The 27,213-nt window shown below is 44.2% G+C and overlaps 1 protein-coding gene across 1 annotated transcript in view; it reads left to right on the top strand.

Moving 5' to 3' along the window:
- CRKL (CRK like proto-oncogene, adaptor protein) overlaps positions 1-25,746 on the top strand; it is a 42,438-nt gene extending 16,692 nt beyond the window's left edge. Inside the window, exon 3 of the mRNA XM_032875962.1 lies at positions 22,112-25,746. Within this exon, the coding sequence (XP_032731853.1) occupies positions 22,112-22,246 (135 nt within the window). The 3' untranslated portion in view covers positions 22,247-25,746. The remainder of the gene's footprint in view (positions 1-22,111) is intronic.
- The last annotated feature ends 1,467 nt before the right edge of the window (positions 25,747-27,213 follow it).

The raw sequence follows: 27,213 nt of genomic DNA, 5'->3' as shown, positions 1-27,213 counted from the left end.
ATCGAGCCCCACATCAGGCTCTCTGCTCAGCGGGGGCCCTGCTTCCCCCTCCCCCTCTGCCTGCCTCTCTGCCTGCTTGTGATCTCTGTCAAATAAATAAATAAAATCTTAAAAACAAACAAACAAACAAACAAACAAAAAACAGAACTTAACCCACAGAGCAGGCTGTCCACAGATAAAAGCTAGCATTGATTTTGTGTGTGTGTTTTTTCCATTGGTTATCCTCCATTTTCTCTGGATGAAAAGTAATGTCCAAGTGAACTACACCTGAAGGTTTGTTTCAGAGTCTCATTACTTCTCCCTCTCACATTGGCTGTAAAGAAGGAGTGAGCTGTTGAGGCTTGTGGCAGGGAACCAGGTCTAGGGAGGACCCACATGCTTTCGATGCTTCCCAGTGGAGGAACAGGAAAGAAACCATGCTGAATCCTGGCTGAGTAGGCCTTCCAGCTTTCTCATCCCCGCACAGACCTGCCCCTGCACGTGTATACACCTTTAGCCTCGTTCATTCATCAGCACCCTAAAATTACATGGGGTGTTCTGGGCTCTAAAAATCTTCCTTTCACATCTATTGTCTCATCGTAGCAATAAAGGCTAGGACTCAGAGAGTTGTTGTGACTCACACGTGTTAGACACACGGGGGTCGAGGCACCCAGACAGAATTCCAGGTTTCAGAGAGGAAGTCAGGAATTGGGCTCTTACTTGAGCTAGGGTTTAAAGCCTTACTCCATTTAGGCCACCTGCCTGTTGACCTCCAGCTCTAAGATGTGCGTGCATTTGAGAAACTGTATCTCAGAGCGCCTGGGTGGCTCAGTCATTAAGCGTCCGTCTTCAGCTCAGTTCATAATCCCAGAGTTCTGGAATCAAGCCCTGCATCGGGCTCCCTGTCCTGCAGGAAGCCTGCTTCTCCCTCTCCCACTCCCCCTCTGGCTGTCTCGCTGTCAAATAAATAAAGTCTTTTAAAAAACAAACAAAACCTGTATCTCCTTTGCGTTGCTCAGAGTGTGCATGGGAGCGGGGGGTTTGCAGAGTGGGAGACCAGGTACTATAAAGGGGATCGTTCATTTATTTTTTTCCTTTTTTTAAAGATTTATGTATTTGAGGGAGCACACACATGTACACAAGCTGGGGCAGGACAGGGGGACACAGAGGAAGAGGGAGAATCATTGAGCAGACTGCCCACTCAGCAGGGAATCCCAACATGGGGCTCTATCCCAGGAGATCTCAGATCCCTCAGATCACGACCTGAGCTGGAATCAAGAGTTGGCTGCTTAACTAAATGAGCCACCCAGGTGCCCATAAAGGAGATCATTCAGAGCTTGGTGAGCAGATATGTGGGTAGGTGCCTTAGACTAGATGAGGATTAAGAGCCTGGTTAATGATGTATATTTTAAGATAACCCACATATTTGGCCATTAGGCAACTCTCCTGGTTTCTCAGACTCCAGAAAGAGGTCTCCATATCTGAGTCTCCTTGTAACACTACCCCAGCTATGTAAGTCTCATCAAAGACTTGCTTTGGTGTTTCACGAAGAGTGTAAGGGGGACCTGAGAAATAAACTTTTGCCAAATTCCATTTAATGGTATTTCTCATTCTGTACATTTAAATGAGACTTTTGGCTAAGTAAATAGTTCTGTGAGTTATGTTATCTTCTAGAACTTAATGCTTACCTGATCTTGTTAAAAACACTCTCTTGAGACTTTTGCAATTAGGTTACCAGGAAAAGTATTAAAATAAGAAAGGTGAAATAAGTAGGACAAAATGTGCCAGTAATTGAAGCTTCCTTATTTCCCTTGATGGTGTTAGTGAGAACAATGAGGGCTTAGGTGAACTTTACTTCATGAATTATTTCACACTTTTTTCATAAAACTTGACTTTGAAAAGAACATTCCTGCAAGTAAAGAGAGATTTTATTTATTTTTAAAGATTTTATTTATTCAGGAGAAAGAGTGCACACACGCACATGAGAGCGGGGTGAGGGGCGATGGAGAACCTGACTTCCTGCTGAGCGGGGAGCCTGATGAAGGGCTCGATCCGGGGACACTAGGATCATGACCCGAACCAGAGGCAGACGCCCAACTGACTGAGCCACTCAGGTGCCCATAAAGAGAGATTTTAAAACAGGTCTGTGTTCAGCTATTTTTCTCTCTTGCTTACCTCTTTTCAAGAAGTGAGTTGACCCTTGGGATTTAACTTGAAAAGGAATACTTGGTACCTGGGGTGCAGAAAAGCAAGATGGTCAGGGAATGATCATGGACCTGCATTCAAGTTGTGGCTTTCTGTGGTGTGATCTTGGGCAAGTTAAATTCTTTAGAGTCTAAAGGCATCCTTGTTCTGAAAGTTGAAGTGAGTTTGTTCATTAATCATTCATGCAACCAACCTGTGAGGGACATCTTGTAGGGTCCTACCACCAAGGTTCTTACCACCTAGTGAGAGACTAGAGACAGTGGTGTGGTAAGTGCTCTAATAACACAGAGTAGGAGGGAGAGTGGGTAATGGGGAAGTAGAAGATGGAAGTGTGGGTATTTGAGAAGCCTTTCTGGAGGAGGTGACCCTTGAACTTAATTTTGAAGGATGAATAGAAGTCAGTTGGGTGAAGTGCAGAGAGACATTCCTGGCAGAGGGAAGAGCTTACGTGAACAAGACTTAGTACCTCCAAGTAGCTGCAGGTTGGTGCAAGTGTGCAGTATGTTGGGCAAAGGCAGCACAAAGGAGAGGAAGGGGGCTGTTGACATGTCATCAAGGGCTAGGCTGAGGAGATGAACAGTTTTCTTATGTTGCCTTCACTGAGGCATAAAATAGCCAATTTCTCACAACTGATGGCAGTTCTGAAGTTTGCAAGCTACTTACCTTTGTACTGATTTTTAAATAATTTAAAGCAAATCCTTGAATCTCCCTCCCTATCATTATCATTCTCACACACTTCAATTCCAGTACACTTTCCTGACTAGAAAAAAATGGAAGGAACTTTCTTAGCATTGTCCTTAACTTTGGGGCTGCACACCTGTATGATTATTTGCTGTATGAAAATTTGAATCAAAGCATCTTTTTTTTTTTTTTTAAGATTTTATTTATTTATTTGACATGGCATAGAGGGGAGAGCAAGCACAAGCAGAAGGAAGGACGGCAAAGGGAGAGGCAGGCTCCCTGCTGAGCCAGGAGCCCAGTGTGGGCCTCGATCCCTGGACCCTGGGATCATGACCTGAGCTGAAAGCAACTGCTTAACCTATGGAGCCACCCAGGCGCCCCTGTATCTAAGCATCTAAATGGAATGTTGGTGGAACTTTCCCCTGTGGTATGGCTTAAGAAAACAGTTGGTGAGGGGTGCCTGGCTCAGTTAAGCATCCAACTCTTGATCTTAGCTCAGGTCTTGAACCTTAGGGTCGTGAGTTTGAGCCCCACATTAGGCTCAATGCTGGGCATGGAGCCTACTTAGTTTTAAAAAAAAGTTGGTGACAGTAGGGATCTGTGGGAATCAGAGTCGGTGGAACAGATTCTGTGGGGGAAGAATAACATTTTCTTGGTTTGCAAGTGAAACTTCAGGTGACTCAGGATGAGGAAGAAAGGCATGTTGAAGGTAATGGATCATTCAGTCTACCCAGCTTCCTAATGCTTTTAGCTTTCTGCAGCAGCTAAATCCATTGGCCCTCTGGTCTCAGCTTGGGCACCTCCAAAAACACTTCTTCAGCGAAGGTTTATGGAGTACTTACAATGTGGCAGGCATTGTTTTTTGTTTTTGTTTTTTAAAAAGATTTTATTTATTTATTTGATAGAGATCACAAGTAGGCAGAGAGGCAGGCAGAGGTGGGGGGGAAGCAGTCTTCCTGCTGAGCAGAGAGCAATGTGGGGCTTGATCCCAGGACTCTGGGATCATGACCTGAGCCGATGGCAGAGGCTTTAACCCACTAAGCCACCCAGGCGCCCCTTGTTTTTGTTTTTTAAAGATTTTTTATTTATTTATTTGACAGAGTTGAGGGGGGAAGCAGACTCCCTGCTGAGCAGAGAGCCAGATGTGGGGCTCAGTCCCAGGAACCTGAGATCATGACCTGAGTGGAAGGCAGAGGCTTAACCCACTGAGCCACCCAGGCACCCCTGTGGCAAACATTGTTAAGGAGATTCGAGTTCAGTAGTGAAAGAAACAAAGGTCTCTGTCCTTGTGCAAGTTCTAGAATATAGTCTCGTGTGATTCCTTTTAGCTCTCCACCAGGGAGAAACAACTACGAGTCCAGTTCCTGTATTTGCTTAGCCCAGTGTTTGGACTCTCGTGTGTGATCCTACGGTCATCCCTCTTCAGGTTTGGGAGGAGGTTGCGTTTCTTTTTTTGTCATACACCATCTGTACAGTTATCTGAATCTTTTAAAATCATTATTATGTCATCTGGCATATTAATCACCCCCCTTAGTTTCATGTAAACTGCAGATTTCATAAAAGCACGATCCAGATCTTTGTACTAAAGTCCTCCTCTGCAGCCCTTCCTGATCTACGTCGCATATCTAAAAAAAGATAATGAGGTTTGTTTGGCATGACTTGTTCTTGGTTGAGCCCATACTGCCTTCTAGATACCATCTGTTTGCTAATTACATTCAGAATTTTGTCCAGGTTTGATTTCATGCTCGCCTTTTACATTTTATAGAATCCGTCATTGTCCCTGTTTAACAAAACCAAGAAACTTGACCCTTTGTAGGTCTACCAGTGTCGTGTGTTGTAATGTTCTGTGGAAGGTGACCAGAGTTGGACTCTCATTCCTGCATGCTGGTGTGTTTGGTCTATACTTAGATATCTGTCTTATCAGTATAAGCACATCCTTTCATCTTTGGTGCTTGTTCTTTTTTTATGATGCTCAGAGTTCTTTGTGTGAGTTCACCAGCATTCGCAAGATACTTGCTATTGACTCCCATTGGGGTCATCTGTGATTGTGTTCATATTTCTTCTTGATTGTCTTCTCGCCATTTTGAAACCCCTAGTCGCTGGATTACATCTGGTTTCCGGATCTTCTGAATCTTTCTAAGGACCATGGCCCCACTTCCTTCACTGACTGGCCTGGAGTTCTCAGGTTTCTACTTCAACCAGTTGGTTTTGCTTCATTGGTTAGAATTAAATTCACATTAGCAGTTTCTTCATTGATTGCTCTACCAGCTGAGATCAGGTTGTGTGCAAAGCAAAACTAGATTTCAGTAGTACTAGCTGTATTTTTCAGCCTGTCAGGGATCATCTGTGAGTTCCTCTGGCTTTGTCACCTGTAGTATATATATCCACAGTGATGTTAGGTCTGTACGTGTTCATCATCAAACATCTGACTCAGCTCTGGAGATCTGTGCAGGGTCAGAGCCTCCTAACATAACAAGGCCGCTCTGTCTTACCTCCTGTCACATTCCAGCAATAATCCCCCTTCTCACCAAGGTTTGTTAGAGATGCCCACATGCTCATATTCATCTGTTAAGTAAGAATCTCGGCTTTTCGGGGCGCCTGGGTGGCTCAGTGGGTTAAAGCCTCTGCCTTCGGCTCGGTTCATGATCTCAGGGTCCTGGGATCGAGCCCCACATCGGGCTCTCTGCTCAGCAGGGAGCCTGCTTCCTCCTCTCTCTCTCTCTCTCTCTCTCTTTCTGCCGGCCTCTCTGCCTACTTGTGATCTCTCTCTGTCAAATAAATAAATAAAATCTTTAAAAAAAAAAAAAAAAAGAATCTCGGCTTTTCATCAGGTTTGGCAGGGTCCTTCTCCACCCTTCTGTCATTGATGTTTGTTGGTTTTGCTTAACAATATCTAGTTCTGGAGCATCTGGGTGGCTCATTGGATTAAGCCTCTGCCTTCCGGCTCAGGTTGTGATCTCAGGGTCCTGGGATTGAGCCCTGCATGGGGCTCTCTGCTCAGCAGGGAGCCTTCTTCCCTCCCCCCTTCTCTCTCTGCCTGCCTCTGCCTACTTGTGATCTCCATCAAATAAAATCTTTTTTTAAAAATACCTAGTTTTATGAATTCGATTTACTCTACTTGTGTACCAAAAGTGTCTTTTTTCCTTAGTTACAATGCTTTATCAAAAGTAGGAATCTTTAGAAAGTCCTTTAGAATTTTAGAAATTTCTTGTATTTTTCATAACATTTTTTTCTTCTAACATATCATGTTCTCATTGGGTTGTGAATTAGAGAGGATAATCTCTAAAAGACTTTTAGGGCCACCTGGGTGGCTCAGTGGGTTAAAGCCTCTGCCCTCAGCTCAGGTCATGATCCTAGGGTCCTGGGATCGAGCTCCACATCCGGCTCTCTGCTCGGCAGAGAGCCTGCTTCCTCCTCTCTCTCTCTCTCTCTCTCTCTCTCTGCCTACTTGTAATCTCTGCCTGTCAAATAAATAAATAAATAATCTTAAAAAAAATAAATAAAAGACTTTTGTTCTGATTCCCTAATGTATAATTAGGTGAGAATATCATGAAATCAGGGCCCTGGCATGGTTCAGGCAAGGCCTGTCTGAGCGTGGTCATTATGCTGACCTTAGTTTTCTGTATGTGATAGTAGCTGTTGAGTAAGAAGAACCATCAGGTAGGGGCTTCCCAGAGAGTGTTTTAGTTAGTCTTTATGGCTGTTCTATGGGGTAGGTGGCACCAGTCCCTTTTTACCCCCTTAGAACTTAAGGTTTGTGTAAATTTGTTGATAGTCTCACAGGTAATATGTGGCAGAGCTAGGACTCAGCCCACAGTCTTATTTTTAAGCAGCTTTTTTGAGATATAATTTATATATTACACAATTTACTCATTTAAACCATACAATTCACTGGTCTTGGCATGTTACATTCTTTTTTTTTAATTGTAAAATATATATAATGGAATTTATTTTTGAGTATACAATTCAATGGCATTAGTTACATTCATAATGGTGCAACTGTCACCACTGTCTACTTCCAAAATTTTTCATCACCCCAAACAGAAACTCTGTAACCATTAAATAATAACTCCCCATTCCTCATCTCCTGAGGGCCTGGTAAGCTCTAACCTTTTCGTATATATGAATTTGCCTATTCTAGATACCTCATATAAATGGAATCCTACAGTATTTGTCCTTCAAAACTGGCTTATTTCCCCTTTTTTTTTTTTAAGATTTTATTTATTTATTTGACAGAGAGGGATCACAAGTAGGCAGAGAGGCAGGCAAAGAGAGGGGGGGAAGCAGGCTCCCCGCCAAGCAGAGAGCCCAGTGCGGGGCTTGATCCCAGGACCCTGAGATCATGACCTGAGCTGAAGGCAGAGGCTTAACCCCCTGAGCCACCCAGGCACCCCAAGAGACTGGCTTATTTCACTTAGTATAATATTTTAAGGTTCATCCATGTGGTAGACTATATCTTCATTCTTTTTATGGCCAAATAATACTCCATTGTATCAATGCATCACATTTTGTTTATACATTCTTTAGGTGACCTCAAAGTTATTTTCACCTTTTAGCTGTTGAGTATAGTGTTATGAATATTCGTGTATATATTTTGTTTGAATACCTGTTTTCAGTTCTTTGGGGTATATACCTAAGCTAGGAGTTGCTGCGTCATATGGTAACCATACTGAACTTTTTGAGGACCCACCATAATTTTCCACAGTAGCTGCACCATTTTATAGCAGTGCACAAGGATTCCAGTTCTCCATGTCCTCACCAACACTTACTGTTTTTCCATTTTTAAAATTCTGACTTGCATTTCTATAATTACTAATGATATCAAACATCTTTTCATGTGCTTCTTGGCCATTTTTTATATCTTTGGGAAAATACTCAAGTCCTTTGCCCACGTTTTGTTTGTTTCTGTTTTTGTTTTAAAGATTTTAGTTGTTTTTTTTTTTAAGATTTTATTTATTTATTTGACAGAGAGAGAGCATGAGAGGGGAAAAGGTCAGAGGGAGAAGCAGACTCCCCGCTGAGCAGGGAGCCGGAGGCAGGACTCAGTCCTGGAACTCCAGGATCACGACCTGAGCCAAAGTCAGTTGTCCAACCAACTGAGCCACCCAGGCGCCCTGTTTTGTTTTGTTTTGTTTAAGATTTTATTTATTTGGGGCACCTGGGTGGCTCAGTGGGTTAAGCCTCTGCCTTAGGCTCAGGTCATGATCTCAGGGTCCTGGGATCAAGCCCCGTATTGGGCTCTCTGCTCAGCAGTGAGTCTGCTCCCCACCCCCGCCACCTGCCTCTCTGCCTACTTGTGATCTCTCTCTGTCAAATAAATAAAATCTTTAAAAGAAAAATTTTATTTATTTGACAAGAGAGAGACACCGCAAGAGAGGGAACACAAGCAGGGGGAATGGGAGAGGGAGAAGCAGGCTTCCTGCTGAGCAGGGAGCCCGATGCAGGGCTCAATCTCAGCATCCAGGGATCATGACCTGAGCCAAAGGCAGACCAATGACTGAGCCACCCAGGCCCCCCTTTGCCAGTGTTTTAATTGGATTGTTTTTTGTTGTTGAGCTTTAAGAAAAGTCCTTTATATATTCTGGATATTAAGTTCTTATTAGATACATGATTTCCAAATTTTTTTCCCTTCTGTAGGTTTTCCTTTCATTTTCTTGGTAGTGTGCTTTGATGCACATTTTTTCCCTAAGATTTTATTTATTTGAGAGAGAGAGAGAGAACATGCACATGAGCAGGGAGGAGAAGGAAAGGGAAAGAGGGAAGCTCCCCTTGAGCAGAGAGCCCAATGCAGGACTCAATCCCAGGACTCTGAGATCATGACCTGAGGCGAAGGCAGACACTTACCCGACTGAGCCATCCACGCGCCCCGATGCATATTCTTATTTTGATGAAATCCAACTTACCTGATTTTTCTTCTGCTGCTTATGCTTTTGATGTCATATCTAAGAATGTCTTACCAAATTCAGGGTCACAAAGATTTACCCCATTGTTTTTTTCTAAGAGTTTTATGGGTGTGGCTCTTACATGTAATTTGTTTCTTCACTGTGAGTTAGTTTTTATATATGGTTTAATGTAGCAGTCCAAATACTTCCTTCTGCATGTGGAAATCCAGTTGTACTAGCACCTCTGGTTGAAGAAATTATTCTTTCTTCGTTTGAATGAACTTGGCACTGTTGTCAAAAATCATGTGGTCATATGGGCGCCTGGGTGGCTCCGTTGGTTGAATGTCTGACTCTTGGTTTTGGCTCAGGTTGTAATCTCATGGATGAGCTCCATGGCTGTCTCCATGCTCAGTGGGGAGTCAGCGTGAAGATATTCTCTCCCTCTGCCCCTCCTCTCCCTCCACATAACACTCACGTGCTTGTGCACTGTCTCTCTCATAAATCTTTTTAAAAAATCATTTGGTCATAAATATATGTGTTTACTTCTGAACTTTCTGTTCCATTAGTCTATATGTGTGTCTGTATGCCAATACCACACTGTTTTTGTTTACTACAGCTTTGTGTAGTAGTTGTGAAGTCAGAAGTATGAGTCTTACCCTTTGTTCTTCTTTTGCAAGATTGTTTTAGCTGTTCAGGGTGTCTTGGAATTCCATGTGTATTTGAAGATCAGCTTTTCCAGTTCTGCAAAAACAGAATTTTGATAGAGATTGTGTTGAATTTGTAGATCTCTGATTAGTGTTGACATCTTGATAATACTAAGGCTTCTTGTCTGTGAACACAAGATGTCTTGCCATTTACTTAAATCTTTAATATTTTTCAGCAACATTTTGTAGTGTTCCATGTTTTCCTCTGGTAAAACACACTATTAATTTATTCCCAGTTATTTTATTCTTTTAGATGCCACTGTAAATGGAATCGTGTTTTGGGGTTTTTTTTGTTTGTTTGTTTTTGGTTTTTTTTTAATATTTTATTTGTCAGCATCAAGCAAGAGCACAAGCAGGGGGAATGGCCAGCAGAGGGAAAAGCAGGATCTCTGCTGAGCCAGGAAACATGATAAAGGACTCAGTCCCAGGACCCTGGGATGGTGACCTGAGCCGAATCCAGATGCCACCCAGGTGCCCCTGTATTTTTGTTGCTTAAAATTTTTTTTTTTTAGTAATCTCTACATCCAGCATGGGGCCCAAACCCACAGCCCCAGGATCAATAAGAGTCACATGTTCCATCAACTGAGCCAGCCAGGTGCCCCTAAATGGAATTGTTCATTACTGGTTTATAGAAACACAACTGGTACTTGTGTGTTGATCTTGTACCCTGTAACTGTGCTGATTTTTATTAGGTCTAATAAAATTCTTTCTTGTGGAATCTTTGGAATTTTCTATATATAGGATCCCGTCATCTGCAAATGGAGATAAGTTTTTACTTCTTTCTTTCCATAGCCCACATTCTCTTGAATAACAGCATACTGGCCTTTGATACCTTTAACCCCTGGCCCATCTTAAAATAAAATCCCTGTTTTCATAAGAAGTGTTAACTGGTAAGCAGCCCTCTTAAAAATCGAGTTGCTGCCCTGAAAGTTAATGGGAATTTCAAGGAACAGAATAAGTCTTCAATATTAAAAACCAGTATGTAGCATTGGTAGTAGGATAGAGTTCATGAGACTACTTGTCTGCTACTCAGAGCACACGGACAAGGAAGGTTGTAGCCCCTAAAATAGCCTCTTCAGCTCTGGGAGCTTTGATTCAGGTACTGGGACTGGGAGAGCACAAGGGGAAGTGTTGAAACAGGTGACAACCCCAGGCCAGCTCCATGAGGGCAGGGCTGTGGTCCGATTTGTTCTCTGTTGTATCTAGCCTCGGCCTGGCACATAAATGATCACTATTTGTTGAACAAGTAAATGAATGAAAGCCACAGATCACAGGATTAAAACTGCCTGGTGGTTGCAGGACATGGATTGTTGTGTTTTATACCTTTTTTGGGTTATGGACCCCTTTTAGAATCTGATGAAAGCTTTCTACAGGAAAACAACATATATTATGCACTTACATACAATTCTGTGTATACTTTCAGGATGTTCTTTGATTTCTGAGATATATTCATGTCACCCAAGTTAGAACTTCTGATTCCATTTTAATCCATTGTGCTCCTGATTTTATTTTTATGTAACCTGAGAGTATAATCTGCAGATACCCTAATTGGGAAAGGAGACTGGGGAGGCAGAAAGCTACTGATAGCCAGTGCTTGGGCCCTCCAGGGCTTTGACTTCTCTTGGAATCAGGTGCCAAAAGTCAGGCAGTAGAGTTTTTGCCAGAGCCCTTCTGTGTATGCTCTGGACAAGTAGAAAGATAGGAAACTATCGCTAGGATCAGGAAGTGCCCTCTTGCCTTCTTGCGTGGTCCTCACTAGACACAAAGAATGGGACTGTGTTAGTGTTCTACCGGTGTGTGCTTAATTTTAGAGTTGATGTGTGTACTTCACAAGTGCTGAGTGTAGCCAGGCACAAAGATAATAATAGTGTGGCACTTCTTGTAATGATAAAGATTGTCATAGGGTGACATTTAGTAAGGTATGTGTCTCTTCTTGATCTGTTGATAGGATCAGCCACATGTTCCTGTTTCAGGCTTAGAGTGCTCCCTGAACTGAGTTGATGTCCACCAACTTCAATCAGAGTTTAATCAATCTGCTCTCAGAAGTGAGTGGTTCTGTGGGCTCAGTTCTACCCTGAAGCCAAAGGAAGGGCATTGTACCAGAATCGGGCATGATGAGAGGAGCAGCAAGATGGCATTTTAGGATCTGAGCCCAAGCATTCTTTAGTGGATCTGTGAAGAAGCTGGTCCACATCCAGGCCTGTAATTGTGGGCAGCTGGAGGATAACACAGCCAGGGCTTCTTTCCTGTGTTGGTGTCCTAGGGCTTGTTCCCCATGGGAAGGGCCTTGGACTAAGCTAGCAATAGCATGAGGAATGACATGTTACGTTTTGACATGTGAGAGCTCCTGCAAGGCCAGAATGAGGCATTAATGGTCAGATGACCCTCAGATGTGTCTCCTATTCATTCTTTCTTCCTAGCCTGAACCTTGATTGACTTATCTCTACTAGTCAAGGTTCCCTGGGTCAAAGCAGTAGCTCCCTGGGGCGCCTGGGTGGCTCAGTGGGTTAAAGCCTCTGCCTTCGGCTCAGATCATGATCCTGGGGTCCTGGGATTGAGCCCGGCTTGGGGCTTTCAGCTCAGCAGGGAGCCTGCTTCCCTCCCTCTCTGCCTGCCTCTCTGCCTATTTGTGATCTCTGTCAAATAAATAAAATCTTTAAAAAAAAAAAAAAAAAGGCAGTCGCTCCCTGCTCCTGGGCTCTGCAGCATGGACTTCTTGGTACTGTTTTTCTTCCACTTTCTGCTTTTGTTTATTCCCTAGCAAAGATTTATTGAGCATCTACCACATCTGGACAGATTATTGTCTATCCCACAGTGAAAACAGAGGTTCCTTGAGGATGAGAACTGAGCTGCAGTAGATAATGCAGTAAATTTTATAAAATTGGTGATGTAGAATGGTGTAGGAAGCATCCTGTAAAGACTGTCAGAATCACAAGTTAATTAGAAGGCGTGAGGTTTGAATGTTCTTTGCAGTTTCAGTACTCGGCTTATCTTCTCCATATTCCCGTTGTCTTCCTCAGCTGCTTGGTATCCATCACAGTAATTTTTTTTTTTTAGATTTTACTTTATTTATTTGACAGACAGCAAGAGAGGGAACACAGACAGGGGGAGTGGGAAAGGGAGAAGCAGACTCCCTGCAGATCAGGGAGCCCGATGCAGGGCTCGATCCCAGGACTCTGGGATCATGACCTTAGCCAAAGGCAGATGCTTAACGATGGAGCCACCCAGGTGCCCCTCCATCACAGTAATTTATTAGACCCCTGCTTTTCAGGCCTGCCGCTTATCTCCTCATTCTAACATATGGCATCCTTCCCAACCAGTCATCGGTTTTGAGAGGACCCATGTTGTTACTAACAACGTTGAAACCCACTTAGTACAGTGCTTCTCCATGCTGATTCCAGTGCTTCCAGAGGGCAGTGACTACCATGGGTGTGGGGTTGGGTTCCATTCAGGAATCCCCACTCTGATAACTGCTACCAGTTACTTAGCTGGGTGTCCTGGTTCACAGTTCCCATGTAATACTTCTTTAGTTATTACAAGAACCTTTTTTTTTTTTTTTAAGTTTTTATTTATAGTTATGCGTCTGAGAGAGAGCCCACACAAGCAGGGGGAGCAACAGGCAGAGGGAGAAACAGGCTCCCTGCTGAGCAAGGAACCTAATGCAGGACTCAGTCCCAGGATCCCAGGACCCCTGGGATCATGACCCAAGCCGAAGCCAGTTGCTTAACTGACTGAGCCACCCAGGCATCCCTACAAGAACCTTTCAGGGGCATCTGGGTGGTCAGTTGGTTAAGCATCTGCCTTTGGTCAGGTCATGATCCCAGGTCCTGGGCTCCTAGGATGGAGTCTCCCATCAAGCTCTCTACTCAGTGGGGAGCCTTCTCCTCCCTTTTCCTCTGCCCTCCCCCATCTCTGCTTGTGCTTGTATGCTCTCGGGCACACTCTCTCTGTGTTAAATAAATAAATAAAATCTTTTAAAACAAACAAACAAACAAAAAACTTTCAAAGTCAGAAGGAAACTGAGACTCGGACAGCTTGAGCCATTTGCTGTGGTCACATAGGGCATCAGTCCAGTTCCAGCCTGCACCAGAGTTCATAGCGCAGGCCACCACAGTGCCACTTTATAGCTGTTTTAAGCATATAAGAGATTGCTTATGCCCTGTTGTTGTAGATCTTAGACCTTAGTTTTAGGTAGTTCTGATATTCAAGTTGTATCTTTATGTATCCTGAATACACAATATAGAACCTATAGTCCACTGCTCTGAGTAGAATAAATGCTCCATCTGTAGTGGTGACTGCCTGGAGAGCTTTCCCACACTCATTGTCTGCATGTGCAGCTTTATAAGGTGGCTTGGGTTGTCCTTAGGATTTTTTTTTTGTTTTTTTATTTTTTGATCAGAGTTGATTACGCGTCTTCAACTGTGGAAGAAGAGCAGAGATCCAAGGTTTTTTAGGACCAGCTTGACGATTCTGGGCAGCTACGTCTTAAGATGTGCAGTTGTGGGGCGCCTGGGTGGCTCAGTGGGTTAAAGCCTCTGCCTTTGGCTCAGGTCATGATCCCAGGGTCCTAGGATCGAGCCCCACATCGGGCTCTCTGCTCTGTGGGGAGCCTGCTTCCCCCTCTTTCTCTGCCTGCCTCTCTGCCTGCTTGTGATCTCTGTCTGTCAAATAAATAAATAAAATCTTAAAAAAAAAAAAAGATGTGCAGTTGTAGAATTGTATCTACATCATGTCCTTGTGTCTGTCATATAGTCCATATCTGGGGCAGAGATTGGCAAGTTTGAGAAACTAAAACAAAGTCAGTGTAGCTTGGAGGCGAGGAGCAGAGAGGCGTGAATTGAGGTCAGAAATGGGAGGAGTCAGGACCCAGATGAGGCAGAGCCTTGAAGACTGGAGTTGGGATGTTGCTCTTAAGCAGAGAAAAGGTGTTGGGAGGTATAAAAGGCAAAGCAGTGACCCAGTTCTGTTTGTCTTTTTTAAAGGTCTTTTACTGTCTTTAGATCCTGTGCCTGTCACTTCTGTTCTCCCAACACCTTGCTTCTCTGCTTGGCCATCTATCAGATGGAGGACATCAACCTATAGTTTTCTCTTGTCTCTTTAACCATGATTCTGCAGACTTCTCCAGAAAGTAGTTTACAAGAGACCTGTGACATGGAGTGCAAAATAAACAAAACAAATGGCCTTCTTCAGAGAGTGCTGTGTGGTGTGTGTTGGGGGTGGAGAGGTGACCGTGGCAGAGCAGAGAATGGAGGCTCCTTGGGCGAGTCTGCCAGAATCCTGAAGAATAAGGCACCTAGCTTCACAAAGCCTTGCTTTCCACAAATGCCAAATGGGAAGTACCCACCTGATAGTAGTGTTATTTTATAGAATACCACAAAAAAGAAGAGCTGAGCAGCAGGGAGTGAGAAGGGGCAAGTGAAGTCTCCTACTTCAGATGCCTTGGAGCATTGGAGGGAGAGAACTGGACTTGCGCTATTGAGTTTGGACTGTCAGGTGCTCCTCGCTGTAATGGTGGGAGCAGTAGTCAAATGTGGTAGGTACGGTCTGGCTGTAGGAAAGTAGGGTGATTGGGAGCTGGGCTGGTTAGGCTGGGGTAACATTAGATGCCGGAAGGCAGATCAGGGCAGGATGGCTATACTTAGAGCCAGGTAGTAAGAGGCTGGGGAAACTGAGGAGGGGGGCATTAGCGGAGGGTCAGAGCATGTTTCTTGCCCCCAGGCTTGAGGGATGCGCTCACCCAAGATGTGGGAGAGGGCTGCCCCAGGCCAGGTTTTCAGGAAAGTGAGACTTTGTTTTCTTTCACATTTATCAAATGTCAGCCAGGGCAGGCTAAGATTGCAGACTTCAGGCAAAATATATGCTCTCTGGGCATCTGGAGTCCAGGTGAAGATAGAGAAAACATAGGTAGAAATGACAACATTCCAAAGTATTTTTTGTAGGACATCAAATGAGTGGAGCAAACAAAAACTGAAGTTGCAGGGCCCATTATCTGTCAACAACACTCATCAGCCCCAAACTGTAGCTTTGTTTCTTTTCAGTTTGTGCTCATTCTTCCCTTAGCCTTTTTTTTTCTTACAATATCTTGGCAGAATTTGATTTGGCTCTGAGTGCCAGCCTACTACTTACTGTACAGATGCCCTAAGGCCATCATCCCTTTGTATAGCAGAGTCCACCTAGGTGTTTGCTCCCCTGATTCCCCTTCCCTTTCCTCACAGAATTCTCTCTACAGCTATATACTCACACATCCTCTTACTTGTCCTAGCCTTGTTGTCTGTTTTAATGCATTAATTGTATTTTCTTTGTGATTATTAATAATAACTAGAAGTCAATTTAGAATGATACCAATGGTTTTCTGTCCATGACTTTTCTTTCCTATTTCATTATTTAAAGATTTATGTATTTATTTTTAGAGAGAGGGAAAGGGAGGGAGTGCGTGTGAGTGCAGGGGGTGATAGAGGCTAAGAATCCTCAAGCCGATTGAGGGGAACCAGATGTGGGCAGGCTCCGTCCCATGACCCATGAGATCATGACCTGAACTGAGATGAAGAGCCCGACGCCCGACTGACTGAGCCACCCAGGCGCCCCCCATTTCATTATTTTAAAAATAAAGACAGAGGCAGTCTGTTTTCTTAGATGAAAGGGAGATAAGGAAGGAATTGTACGGTGGAGAGAAAGGCCAGACAATGAAGCACCTCATCTCATCAGCCTCATTGAGCTCCAGACATGAGATAGGCTCAAAGAGGCCAAGGGTCTAGAACAGGTGCACTGAAGAGTTCGAGGAAATTGAGGGATGTGGCCCTTATGCAGGGGTCTAGATTGTAGCATCCTAGTAGCTCCTGCGTGCAGAAGGTTTCTCTCTTCCCGCTGAGCAGACCTAATTTTAATTTGCATGTTCACTCTTACTGTATCTTATGTTTGTGCTTAAACGTTACTACTTTTTAACGGAATAAGATTGGACGTAAGCCATTTTCCAGGTTTCCATCAACTTCAGCTTCCAGCTGTGTGATTTCTACAAAGTCTCTACTATAACTCAAGGTTCTTTATTCACATTAGAACTTCCCTTATACACAGATCTGAAAATTTTCATTGTTAGGAACCCTAATTAACATAATTAGGGTTTTCCTGTTTTGTGACTTCTGTAAGGTAGAAGAAGAATATGTAAATTATACTTAACTCCTTGGGTTTGCCTGGGTAGCTCAGTCAGTTAACTCTTTTGATTTTGATTTTTTTATTTCCACTCGGGTCATGATCTCAGGGTTGTGAGGTGGAGCCCTGTGCCAGGCTCTGCATGGATGTGGAACCTGCTTAAGAGTCTCTCTCTCTCTCTCCTTCTGCCCAACCACTCCCACGCGTGCTCTCTCTCAAAAAAAAAAAAAATAATAATAATAATAATAATAATAAAACTAACTCCTTGGTCCACTTTATAGAACATGAAATTTTTCATAATTACCAAAAACATATGTATGATTTTTCCCAGATAGGAATAAAAAAGACATTCTCTTTCTACTATCTATAAATTAAAATATTATGACTTGGAGAAAGAGCAATACTTGGACTCCCAAGCACTAATTATCTATAAACAGTCTATATTTCAAAAGTCTTTAATATGTCCCAAATATATTAAAACTCAATTTTTATTATTAAATCTGTTTATTCTCTCTAATTGTTATTTCCTTTTAAGACAACACCAGAGAAAATGTGTTTTTAGTTGTAATTTTTTTCCACTGGGTATTTTACAAATTTTTTTTAACTTTATTTTTAATGCAGATCTCAAAAATAGAATTCTCAGTCTTTACCTTTAAATTTTAATTGTTTGGAACACCTGGGTGGCTCAGTCCATTAAGCATCTGCCTTTGGCTCAGGTCATGATCCCAGGGTTCTGGGATCAAGTCCTGCATCGGGCTACTTGCTCAGTGAGGAGGCTGCTTTTCCCTCTGCCTGCTACTCCCCCCTGTTTTGTGCACACTCCCCTCTATCTCTCTGACAAATAAACAAAATCTTCTTTAAAAATAAAAAAATAAAAATGATAATTTTAATTGTTCAACCAACTGAAGTGTTTCAGTTGAACCTGTGACATAAATTTGAAAATAATTATAATAATGTAATTTGTAAATACATGAGTTGCTTTTTACACCCTTTCTCCTATACATATCTAGTATTGGGCATTTTATTTTTGTCTCAGAACTTCTCATCATATGAAGTCTAATTCTTAAGGACCTGGCTGGCTTATTTGGTGGAAATGCAACTCTTGGTCTTGGGGTCATGAGTTCAAGCCCTACACTGGGCCTAGAGCTTACTTTAAAAAATAAAAATTTTTAAGAATCGAATTTTTTTAGGAATATATTTATTTATTTGAGAGAGTTGGATGCGAATGTGAGCGGGAGCGGGGCACGCAGAGGGAGAAAGAGAATTACAAGCAGGCTCTGTGCTACGCGTGGAGCCTGACATGGGGCTCAATGTCATGACCCTGAGATCACAACCTGAGCTGAGTCAAGAGTCAAGTGCTTAACTGACTGAGCCACCCAGGCGCCCTAGAATCTTAATTCTTACTTACCAGATTAACTTTTTTTTTTTTAAAGATTTTATTTATTTGACAGGGAGAGAGAGATCACAAGTAGGCAGAGAGTCAGGAGGGTTGTGGGGGAAGCAGGCTCCCCGCTGAGCAGAGAGCCCGATGTGGGGCTCTGAATTCCCTGAGACCATGACCTGAGCCGAAGGCAGAGGCTTAACCACTGAGCCACCCAGGCGCCCATCAGATTAACTCTTTATAAGCCATCCTACCACTGAGTTGAATTAATGGTGCTCCTAAATAATAGAGTTTGAATCAGAATTTAGGCAGGAACTTAGGGCAATTTGTTTTTTCTTATTTATACTGTGTTCTAACCAGGGAGCCTCATTTTCTCATTTTACCAAGTATTAAGGCTGGTTTCCACAAGGTGAGAAGTTTCATTTGTTAATATTGCTGTTTTCCACCTAAATGTGGTGACTGCATTTTTCTCAGTAGGTTTGGAGAATCACAAGTAAAATGGTAAAATAAAAAACTGGAGGATGGAGAGGTAGACAGCTCAGAGCAGCCAGTCTGGGTTCACAAGGGGGAATGTTGTGAAGATAGAGCATGAAAGACAGTGGCTGTCTTGGTGAGCAGAGACTGAGAGCGGGAGGTCGAGTGGTCCCAGGCACAGTTGGGCCATGCTGCCTTTGCACTATGCAAGGTGGCAGGGACACAGATGGCCAGGATTGGATGCTGCTGGCTTTTACCTCTGCTTTGTAGTGAACCAGCAGCCTGTGACATTGGAGAGCTCCAGACTGTAGATCTATTATCCCAGCCTGCCTTGTAGGAGGGTGGTGTACCTTGGGGATCGAGAGATGGTAACATCTCTGAAGAAGGTCTGCAGGTAAAAACCTCTGAAAACAGGTCCCAACTCTTGCTGTCCATTTTCCTGTTTCCATTGAATTGGAAACCAGGTCTGTGTAGCATACTCCACAGGGGCATGTTTCCTTCTCTGTCCTCTTTGGACCTTCCCACCGGCTCTAAGCGGCGTGAACCACTTTCATATTGGTATGGGGTTACATCAGAACAAAATCATCAAGTTTACAAACTTGGAAGGCATTGACAAAACATTAAGCTGTCTGCTTCCCAGTGGCCTGTGTAGAGAGGCACTCAGTCATCTAAGCAACATATCTCCAGACCTTCCTGTAAAGGGACTTATTTTTTGGTGCTGTCTTCACCTCAGGTCAGGATCCTGGAGTCCTGGGATCGAGCCCCACATTGGGCTCCCTGCTCTTCGTAGAGTCTGCTTCTCCCTCTGCCCCTCACCCCATTCTCATGCTCGCTCGCTCGCTCTCACTCTCTCTCAGATAAATAACATCTAAAAAAAAGAAAAAAGAAATGGGTGATCTTGGGGTGCCTGGATGGCACAGTTGGTTAAGCATCCAGCCCTGTGTTAGGCTCTGTGCTCAGTGTGGAGTCTGCTTCCGATTCTCTCCCTTTGTCCCACTCTCTCTCTCTCAAATAAATAAAATCTTGAAAGAAAGAAATGGCTATCCTCTGTTTGGGCCATGGTCATAATAAGTATTGGAGTCTGGAGTTTGGGTCTCTGAAGTTTTTCTCATCTTAGGCACCTTACTCCCCGCCCCCCCACAAGATATATTTATTTTAGAGAAAGCATGAGCTGGAGGAGGGGCAGAAGGAGAGAGGGTAAAAGCAGATTCCCCAATGAGTGGGAAGCCTGACACAGCGGCTCGATGACCTGAGCTGAAACCAAGAGTCAGATACCCTCTGCTCGCCCCCCAAAACCAGTTGAGCTGCCCAGGAGCCCCTTTTGTTTTTTTCTTTGGCTTTCTGTTTCTTGTTTATTTCTGTTTTATAGACCGTATCACCGGGTTTTAGAGTTTCTGCTCGTCCTAGCCATCTTTTTTTTTTAAGATTTTATTTATTTGACAGACAGAGATCACAAGTAGGCAGAGAGGCAGGCAGAGAGAGAAGAAGGGAAGCAGGCTCCCTGCCCAGCAAAGAGCCCGATGCAGGACCTCGGCCGAAGGCAGAGGCTTCAGTCCACTGAGCTACCCAGGCATCCCTCATGTTAGCCATCTTACATACTAATTCAAATGACTGTTCATACATAGCCTCCCTTCTCTGGGTTCTCCTCAGAAAACATACCTCCTTTTCCTCACAAGGCAGTGGCCCACCTAGTAACCAAGAGAGGCAGATGGGGCTCCAAGGTTGGCTTTAGAGCCCAGAGCTGTGTACAGGTAGACTTATAAAGCTGCCTTGTCATCTCTGGGATCTGTGGTCAATCCAGGCCAGCAGTCAGCTTGCTGGACCAGTAGCTAGCTTGCTTTATTTGTTTCTTTGTTTGTTTGTAAGATTTTATTTGAGAAAGGGAGAGTGAGAAAGCACAAGTAGGGTGAGGGGCAGAGGGAGTAATAGACTCACCACTGAGCAGGAAGCCCAATGCAGGGCTGATCCCGAGACTCCAAGATCATGATGTGAGCCAAATGCAGACACTTAACCAGCTGAGCCACCCAGGTGCCCCAAGGACAGTAGCTTTAGCATAAAGAAGACCCTTTTTTTTTTCCAAATGAGTTAATGTGAAACCTAGTTGTCAGATTTAACATTTTTTATAAGTGTTTTTTAAGTTGAGATTTATAAGAATTAGCTAAAAAGGCAATTTGGGACAGTTGACAGAATGGGAAGGAAAAAAATGGAAATAACATGAGTGACAGATGCAGTCTGCTATCCACTTCAGCATCCAGCTTATTTCTGAATGTGTTTTGTTGCAAGTAGTAATAGGTCTCTTTTAGACTTTTTAGCCTTTACCTTGTCATCTGGGGAGTCTTCAGTCAGACACATGGCACAGGCAGCTTCATCCCAAGGAAGATGTGCATGGAAAGCAGCTGGGGCAGCATGGCTTAATGTAGCAGTAGAGCATTCCCATGTACTGTCTTCTCTTAAAACTTTATAAAATACAGGCTTAAGTTGAAATCCCAATCAGACATTTGTTGGGCCCTGAAAACACCTCTCTAAAGCTCTGTGGGTCTGCAGAACAATTTGAAAACCACTTCCGAAACAGAATTCCTGCCTTCCCTTTGATGAGTTGAGCAGCCCCTAAGCTGTGCCTGTCCTCTGACAATAGCTAGGATTCCTTTCACCCTGCAGTCTAAAGTCCTAAAAAGATGCTCAAACCTGGGCTTCCTTCCCCTGTGATGGCCCCACAGAGAGGCCAGGGAATGAACAACTCAGGGAGACATTATTGCTACTGGGCATTGGGGGAGATGGCATGGTGAGTGAGGTCTTGGTGACAGCAGTTCCACCCCCATGTAAATTGGGGTGGAGATAGATTTTCAAATTTTTTTTTAAGATTTTATTTATTTATTTGAGAGTGAGAGAGAGCACAGGAGTGGGGTGAGGGGCGGTGAGGGCGGAGGGAGAAGCAGACTCCACTGAGCCCGGAGCCTGATGTGGGACTTGATCCTGGGACTCCGGGATCATGACCCAAGCTGAAGGCAGGCACTTAACCGTCTGAGCCACCCAGGTGCCCCTAGTTTTGTGGGGTTTTTTGTTTTTTTGGTTTTTTTTACACTTTTTTGTGCGATTTCACTTTAACCATTCTCAGAGTTAAGTGTTCATTTCTTTCCTGTTGGAGTTAGTAACCAATATAGGGAGGAAAAAAAGGCTGCTTTTGTGCTCAGAAGCTGCTTCATTTAATACACATTCTCAGGGGTGCCTGGGTGGCTCAGTCAGTTGGGCTGCTGCCTTCAGCTCGGGTCATGATCCCGGAGTCCTGGGATCGAGTCCCGCATTGGGTTCCTTGCTCGGCGGGGAACCTGCTTCTTTCTCCACCTCTGCCTGGCCTGCCACTCTGCCTGCTTGTGTTCTCTCTCTCTCTCTCTCTCTGACAAATAAATAAATAAAACCTTAAAAAAAAAAAATACACACTCTCACCAGCTGTGGACGACACTGGGCTTATTGGTAGCACCTTGTGTCTTTGGCACTGCTTGATTTTGGTTTGACCACTGAAAAAAATCCTTAAAAAAATCTGTAGGTTCCTTCGGATAGAACAGTAAGCCTTTCAATAAATAAATAAGTAAACTTTTTTTTTTTTTTTTTTTAGTTTGCAGAGAAAATGCTGACTTTGTCTTCTTTCTCCATCCTTACAGGTTGGTGACATTGTGAAAGTCACAAGGATGAATATAAATGGCCAGTGGGAAGGTGAAGTGAACGGGCGCAAAGGGCTCTTCCCCTTTACACATGTCAAAATCATTGACCCTCAAAACCCTGATGAAAACGAGTGATTGCTGTTGCCTGTTTGCTGCTTCCTTGTTCTGCCTGTCATAGTCTCCTTTGAAGTGGGAAAGCATTCTCTCTCATAGGCAAGTTACACTGCATTGCCGATGTCCAGCTTTCTGCAGAGTGGCGGTCTCTCATACACATTTGGAATGCACACAGTGGCTGCCTCGGCATTTGTATCATAGTTGTATTGTCAAAGAGTAGCAGATTTTAGAGTTCTTTTGGATCATAAACTGGAAATACTGGTGGAAGCACACAAGTGGAGAGAAGTTGACGAGGAAGGGGTCTGTCCTCTCATCACTGTTTGTACTTGTGACTGATTCTGTCCCATTCATCAAATGGAGCTTGAGGCCATGGTGAGGTGTTGCAGTCGCTGTTCCACAAAGCAGTGGCTCAGTCACCACTTTGTTTTTCCTTTGAAGAACAGAGCAAATGAACCTTAAGAGGGAATTCTGTCCTAAACTCCCAAATCTGGCTCTTCTTTTTTCCTTTTTGGTTTGGTTTTGGAAGACTTAATTAGACTTGTGTGTTCTGAACAGGTTTTTAAGTAGCAGGTTGGATTTTTGTGATATTGTAAGGAATGACACGTGCCTCTGAGCTTCCAAACTGAAGCTGCTGTAACTAAAGGAATATGAAAACAAACAACAAAACACCAACCCTTGGTTGCCAGCTGTACCTGTTTTGCCATATAACAAACAACACACAGAAAAATCAGTTGTAGTGTGCCAAGCTTGTGTGCGTGGCCTCTTGGATTACGTTGTCCTCAAAAGCATCAGAGTGGGGGGTGGTTTGGGGAAAGCTTTCCTTACCTTGTTTGCCATGATGACAGGAGCAATGGGGGGAAGCACATGGCCAGTTTTCTGTACAGCTTTTTAGTGAATACACCCCTTTAAGGTATAGGAATTAAGTTTCTTTAAAACGGTTGTTCATAGAATCATTGAATTCATTAATGAAACTTTAAATTCTTCTCACTGAGGCCCACTCCTCACTACCACAGCCCACGCTCACAAGGCTGCCAGAGAAAGATGGTGCTGCTAATACTGGTTCCCCTGTCTCTGCATCCGTGACGCTCCGAGGCAAAGATAATGCAGGCTCTGGAAATTGACTCATGCATTTGATGTCTAAGATTTTAGTGACTAGGGAGAACCATTAACCATTTAGCAATTTGATGTTAACATTTCCTTGTTAGCTAAAAGAGGGCTGTTCATACAAGCCAGCTTGGTACAAAGGTGTGGCTGATCCCTTGTCTGGTGCACCATAGCAGTTTAGGATTTTGGAACCTTCATACAATTCAGTCTGCTCTCCCTTCTAGAAATTGGTGAAGACAGGCCTCAGCTCAGAATGAATATAGCAGACCTAGAAATGTAGCAGCCACCTAATGAGTGATTGCATCACTTGCTGAGCATCTGCTCTAACCATGGCCCTGTCTCCCAGGGGTCTTCGATTTTGAGTTAGAGTGATAAATATTTTGTGGTGACAGAACCAGCAAAGCAACCATTTTTTCAATCTCTCTTTAAATCATTATTCCATTAGGCAGGTAACTACCGTATTAAAGAATCTTGAAAAGTGTTTCTGTGACAAAGTTAATAATCAGCTGAGAAAAATATCACTGTGGCTGCCCATCTGTGGTTTTCCTGGGAAAAATGCAGTCTGCTCTCTCTAATCAGTGAGCACTGTGGCCACCTCTTGCTCTGAAGGTGCTTCCTCTCCATTGTAGTTGCCTCTTATTCTGAGTTCAGGCCCAGCCCAGCTCCCACAGCAAGTGGCACAAGCATGGTGGCATCCCCGCTGTCTGCCTGGACACAGTGTTCACCTTGCAGCTGGTGACCTGGTACTAAGGGGGCCGGCCAGCAGAAGGTGGAGTTTGTGCCTTGTTCAAAAAGGACACAAACCTTAAGACTTTTTAAAACCAAGTTTAACTGAGGGGCTTGGCACGTTTTGGTGACAGTAGTTGGTTTGGAGTACAAGAAATGTATGGTCATTTTGGGAAGCATGATTTCCCTTCATCCATGTCTGCGGACCCATAGCAAGACCCACCTCACGTGGACCACTTCAGAATCCGAGCACCCTGCAAACCTACTTTGGCTTCATAATAGCCTGCTTGTCACTTCAGCCCATGTGCATGTCTCCAGGGCTGCCTAGGAGATTGGGAGCCCAAAATAAGGTGAGCCTTGAGTTCTGAACTCTTGGGATATGTGCCAAAAGTAGTACCTTTTTGACTTAGGACCTTACTAGTTTTTTTCATCAGGCAGGGAGATTCTCTTCATCACACTAAATATACAAAAAAAAAAAAAAAAAAAATCCTCGCCTCAGCTTCGTGCCTGGGTTTCCCCGGTGAGGGGAAGACTTCCTGTTTCAGAAAGCGATGCGAATCTTCCAGAGGAGCTGCCTTTGCTCCTTGGTTGGTCTCCTTTTAGGATTGTTCATTATTGCTACTTGTTCTGGTCTACTGTGTGTCACTTAAGAAAATATTTGGATGTTAAATTAACTCACTTGGGAACTGAACAAATTATGAACTCTAGGGCATTGGTGGTTTAACTCAAAACTTATTTATCCTGAGAAGGACCTCCCAACACAGGAGTCATCCTTGTCATTTCTTTGTGGTGTGGTACCACCTGATGGCATGGTGGAAGAGGAGCACGTGTCTGCGAGCTGCCATTTGACAACTTTGGTCACCCGGACAAGACACCTATTGTGCTCACTGTTGGAAAGCGGAAAGGAGGGGAAAACAGCTGCTCCCTCCTTGGAGCTCAAGGATCCCTGGCTCCGTGCTGACTTTCTTTTACAGCTGTTTACAGACAAGACAGGCCAAGGCAGACGGCCACTGCTCTTGTAATGTTTGCTCAGAGGAATATTACCATTTTATTTTTGAAAAGGGATGATGTGTTTTTGTGCCAGGTGTTTATAATTTAATCCTTTAATATTATGTTCATTAACCTCTTAAAATGAGTGACTTTTTGATTGTTTTAACACAGTACCTAAGACTAATGCTTTCTGTGGACACCACTGAGCTCTGCCTCAAACTCCACCCTCTGGGATCAGAGACCTCTGTCCCTGGTTAACTGCTATCAGTGTGGAAACTGAGCTGGTTGTATATTCTAAAGGAGTAGAAGGACAGTTCCCTGAGACAGGGTCGTTGTCTCTGCAGGAGGAACAGTGGCCTTGCTTCTAGACGGTCTTCACTGTGTGTTTTAAAATGACAACAACAACACAAAACTTTTGACCTGTAACTTAAAGATCATAAACTTCAGGCAATAATATTTTCTGTGTAAGCTTTTAAAATTATTTTTGGGGATCATAGCTTGTTTTATTTTGTGCTATAAAATTAACAGTATTAAATGACTTATATTCTTAGAACATCGAGTGTCTTTTCTTAACAGATTAGTGCCTTTTTATTTTTGTATTCATTTTACGTTACTGGTCCCAGCATCAGAACCCTTGTTTCCATGGTCTGTTTGTACATTGTCTCAATAAAACTTGCATCAGCCGGTGGTGGCAGCGGCGGCTTTGGTGTTTCGGTGTCTCCTCAGTGCTGCCTGCAGACTCCTCAGCCCACATCAGCCTCCCAAACAGTTAAACACCTGGCGAATGCCTGTGAAACACAGAAACAGCTGGTACTCCTCCGGGGATGCTGCGTCTTGTGTTGGTGCATTGGCCCTTCCCCACAGCTGGGGCCCCCCTGCAGAAGAGTGTGCAGGCGCAGTGGGTGCTGTGGGGGGCTGGTGCTCAGTCTCGGACTTTGGAAGACGGAACGGTAGTTCCCACGCTTTACACCACCAAGGAAAACCTGGGTGTTTTCCCTCCAAGCACCTGTCTCTGAAGGCCTCTGTTAAATACTTGTTCAGCACAAGCTACCCCAGGTCTAATGGTTTCAAGTGAAAGTCCTGGAAAACAAGCAGCCTCATCACAAGTTAGGGCATGATACCTGCTTAACTTTTTACATTATTTTCTGTTCCTCTCTTTATATTGCCTTCCCCCTGAAGTCCAGGGACCTGCGTGTAGACAGCTGGCGGCTAGGGGAGACAACAATGATTTTCCTGACCTCCCCCTCAGCCAGAGCCCCGTTCCCACGCATATTTGTGTGTGTGTATTGCGAGGTCCACATTTCCTTGTAATGAAACCTCTGACGAGTTTCAGGAAGTGACACCAATCCGTATGTATATAGAACTATGCTGCTAAAATGTACTCTCTGGCTCCTACTTTCAGGATTCTGCAGAATTTCAAGAAAAGTTTGTCTTGAAATACCAAAACTTAAGCCATTCTAGAAGAAACTGCCCTAGAGACCTTTGAAGAATACTTTGAAAAGGTGCATTGTGATCAGCAGTACCGGCTGGGTTCCTCCGTTGCAGGGAAACCCTTGGAAATGGGGCCAGGTGTGGGGGCTGCCCCTCCACATTTTTGCTAATCTAGCCTGCGTGCAGGCCAGCAGAGGCCACTGCCCAGATCTTGAAACCTCACGCCACAGCAAAAACCGGGACATCACTGTGCTCCGCACACGGTCTCCTCCCTGGCTCCTGTTGGGAGGCCCTTCTCTTGTGTAGTCCTGGACCCTCTCCCCCCAGCTCCCTGTCAAGACCTGACCCTGGGATACCTGGGTGGCTCAGTCATTAGGTGTCTGCCTTTGGCTCAGGTCATGATCCCAGCGTCCTGGGATTGAGCCCCACGTGAGACTCCACACTCGTGGGGTGCCCGGGGCTCGCCTGCTTCTCTCCCTCCCACTCCTGCTTGTGTTCCACTCTCGCTGTCTCTATCTGTAACAAATAAAGTCTTAAAAGACCTGACCTTGCTCTTGCAGTCTACATACACACCTGGTTTCCCGGGTCTTGGCAACCTGAGCTGGAGCACAGAGGGGATCCGTACCCTGCCTGGAAAGCACCTGTTGCAGACGTGGTGAGGATGGCTCCCAACAATGGGAGCCACTGTGGAGCCCCGGGCAGGTTCGGGAAGCCTTCCCGACTGCCTGAGAGAAGGA

This window comes from Lontra canadensis, unplaced genomic scaffold (genome assembly GCF_010015895.1).
Source record: "Lontra canadensis isolate GAN:19392208 unplaced genomic scaffold, GSC_riverotter_1.0 scaffold57, whole genome shotgun sequence".
Taxonomy (NCBI): domain Eukaryota; kingdom Metazoa; phylum Chordata; class Mammalia; order Carnivora; family Mustelidae; genus Lontra; species Lontra canadensis.
Note: the sequence above shows the minus strand (reverse complement) of the source record. Positions and strands in the feature narration are given on the sequence as shown.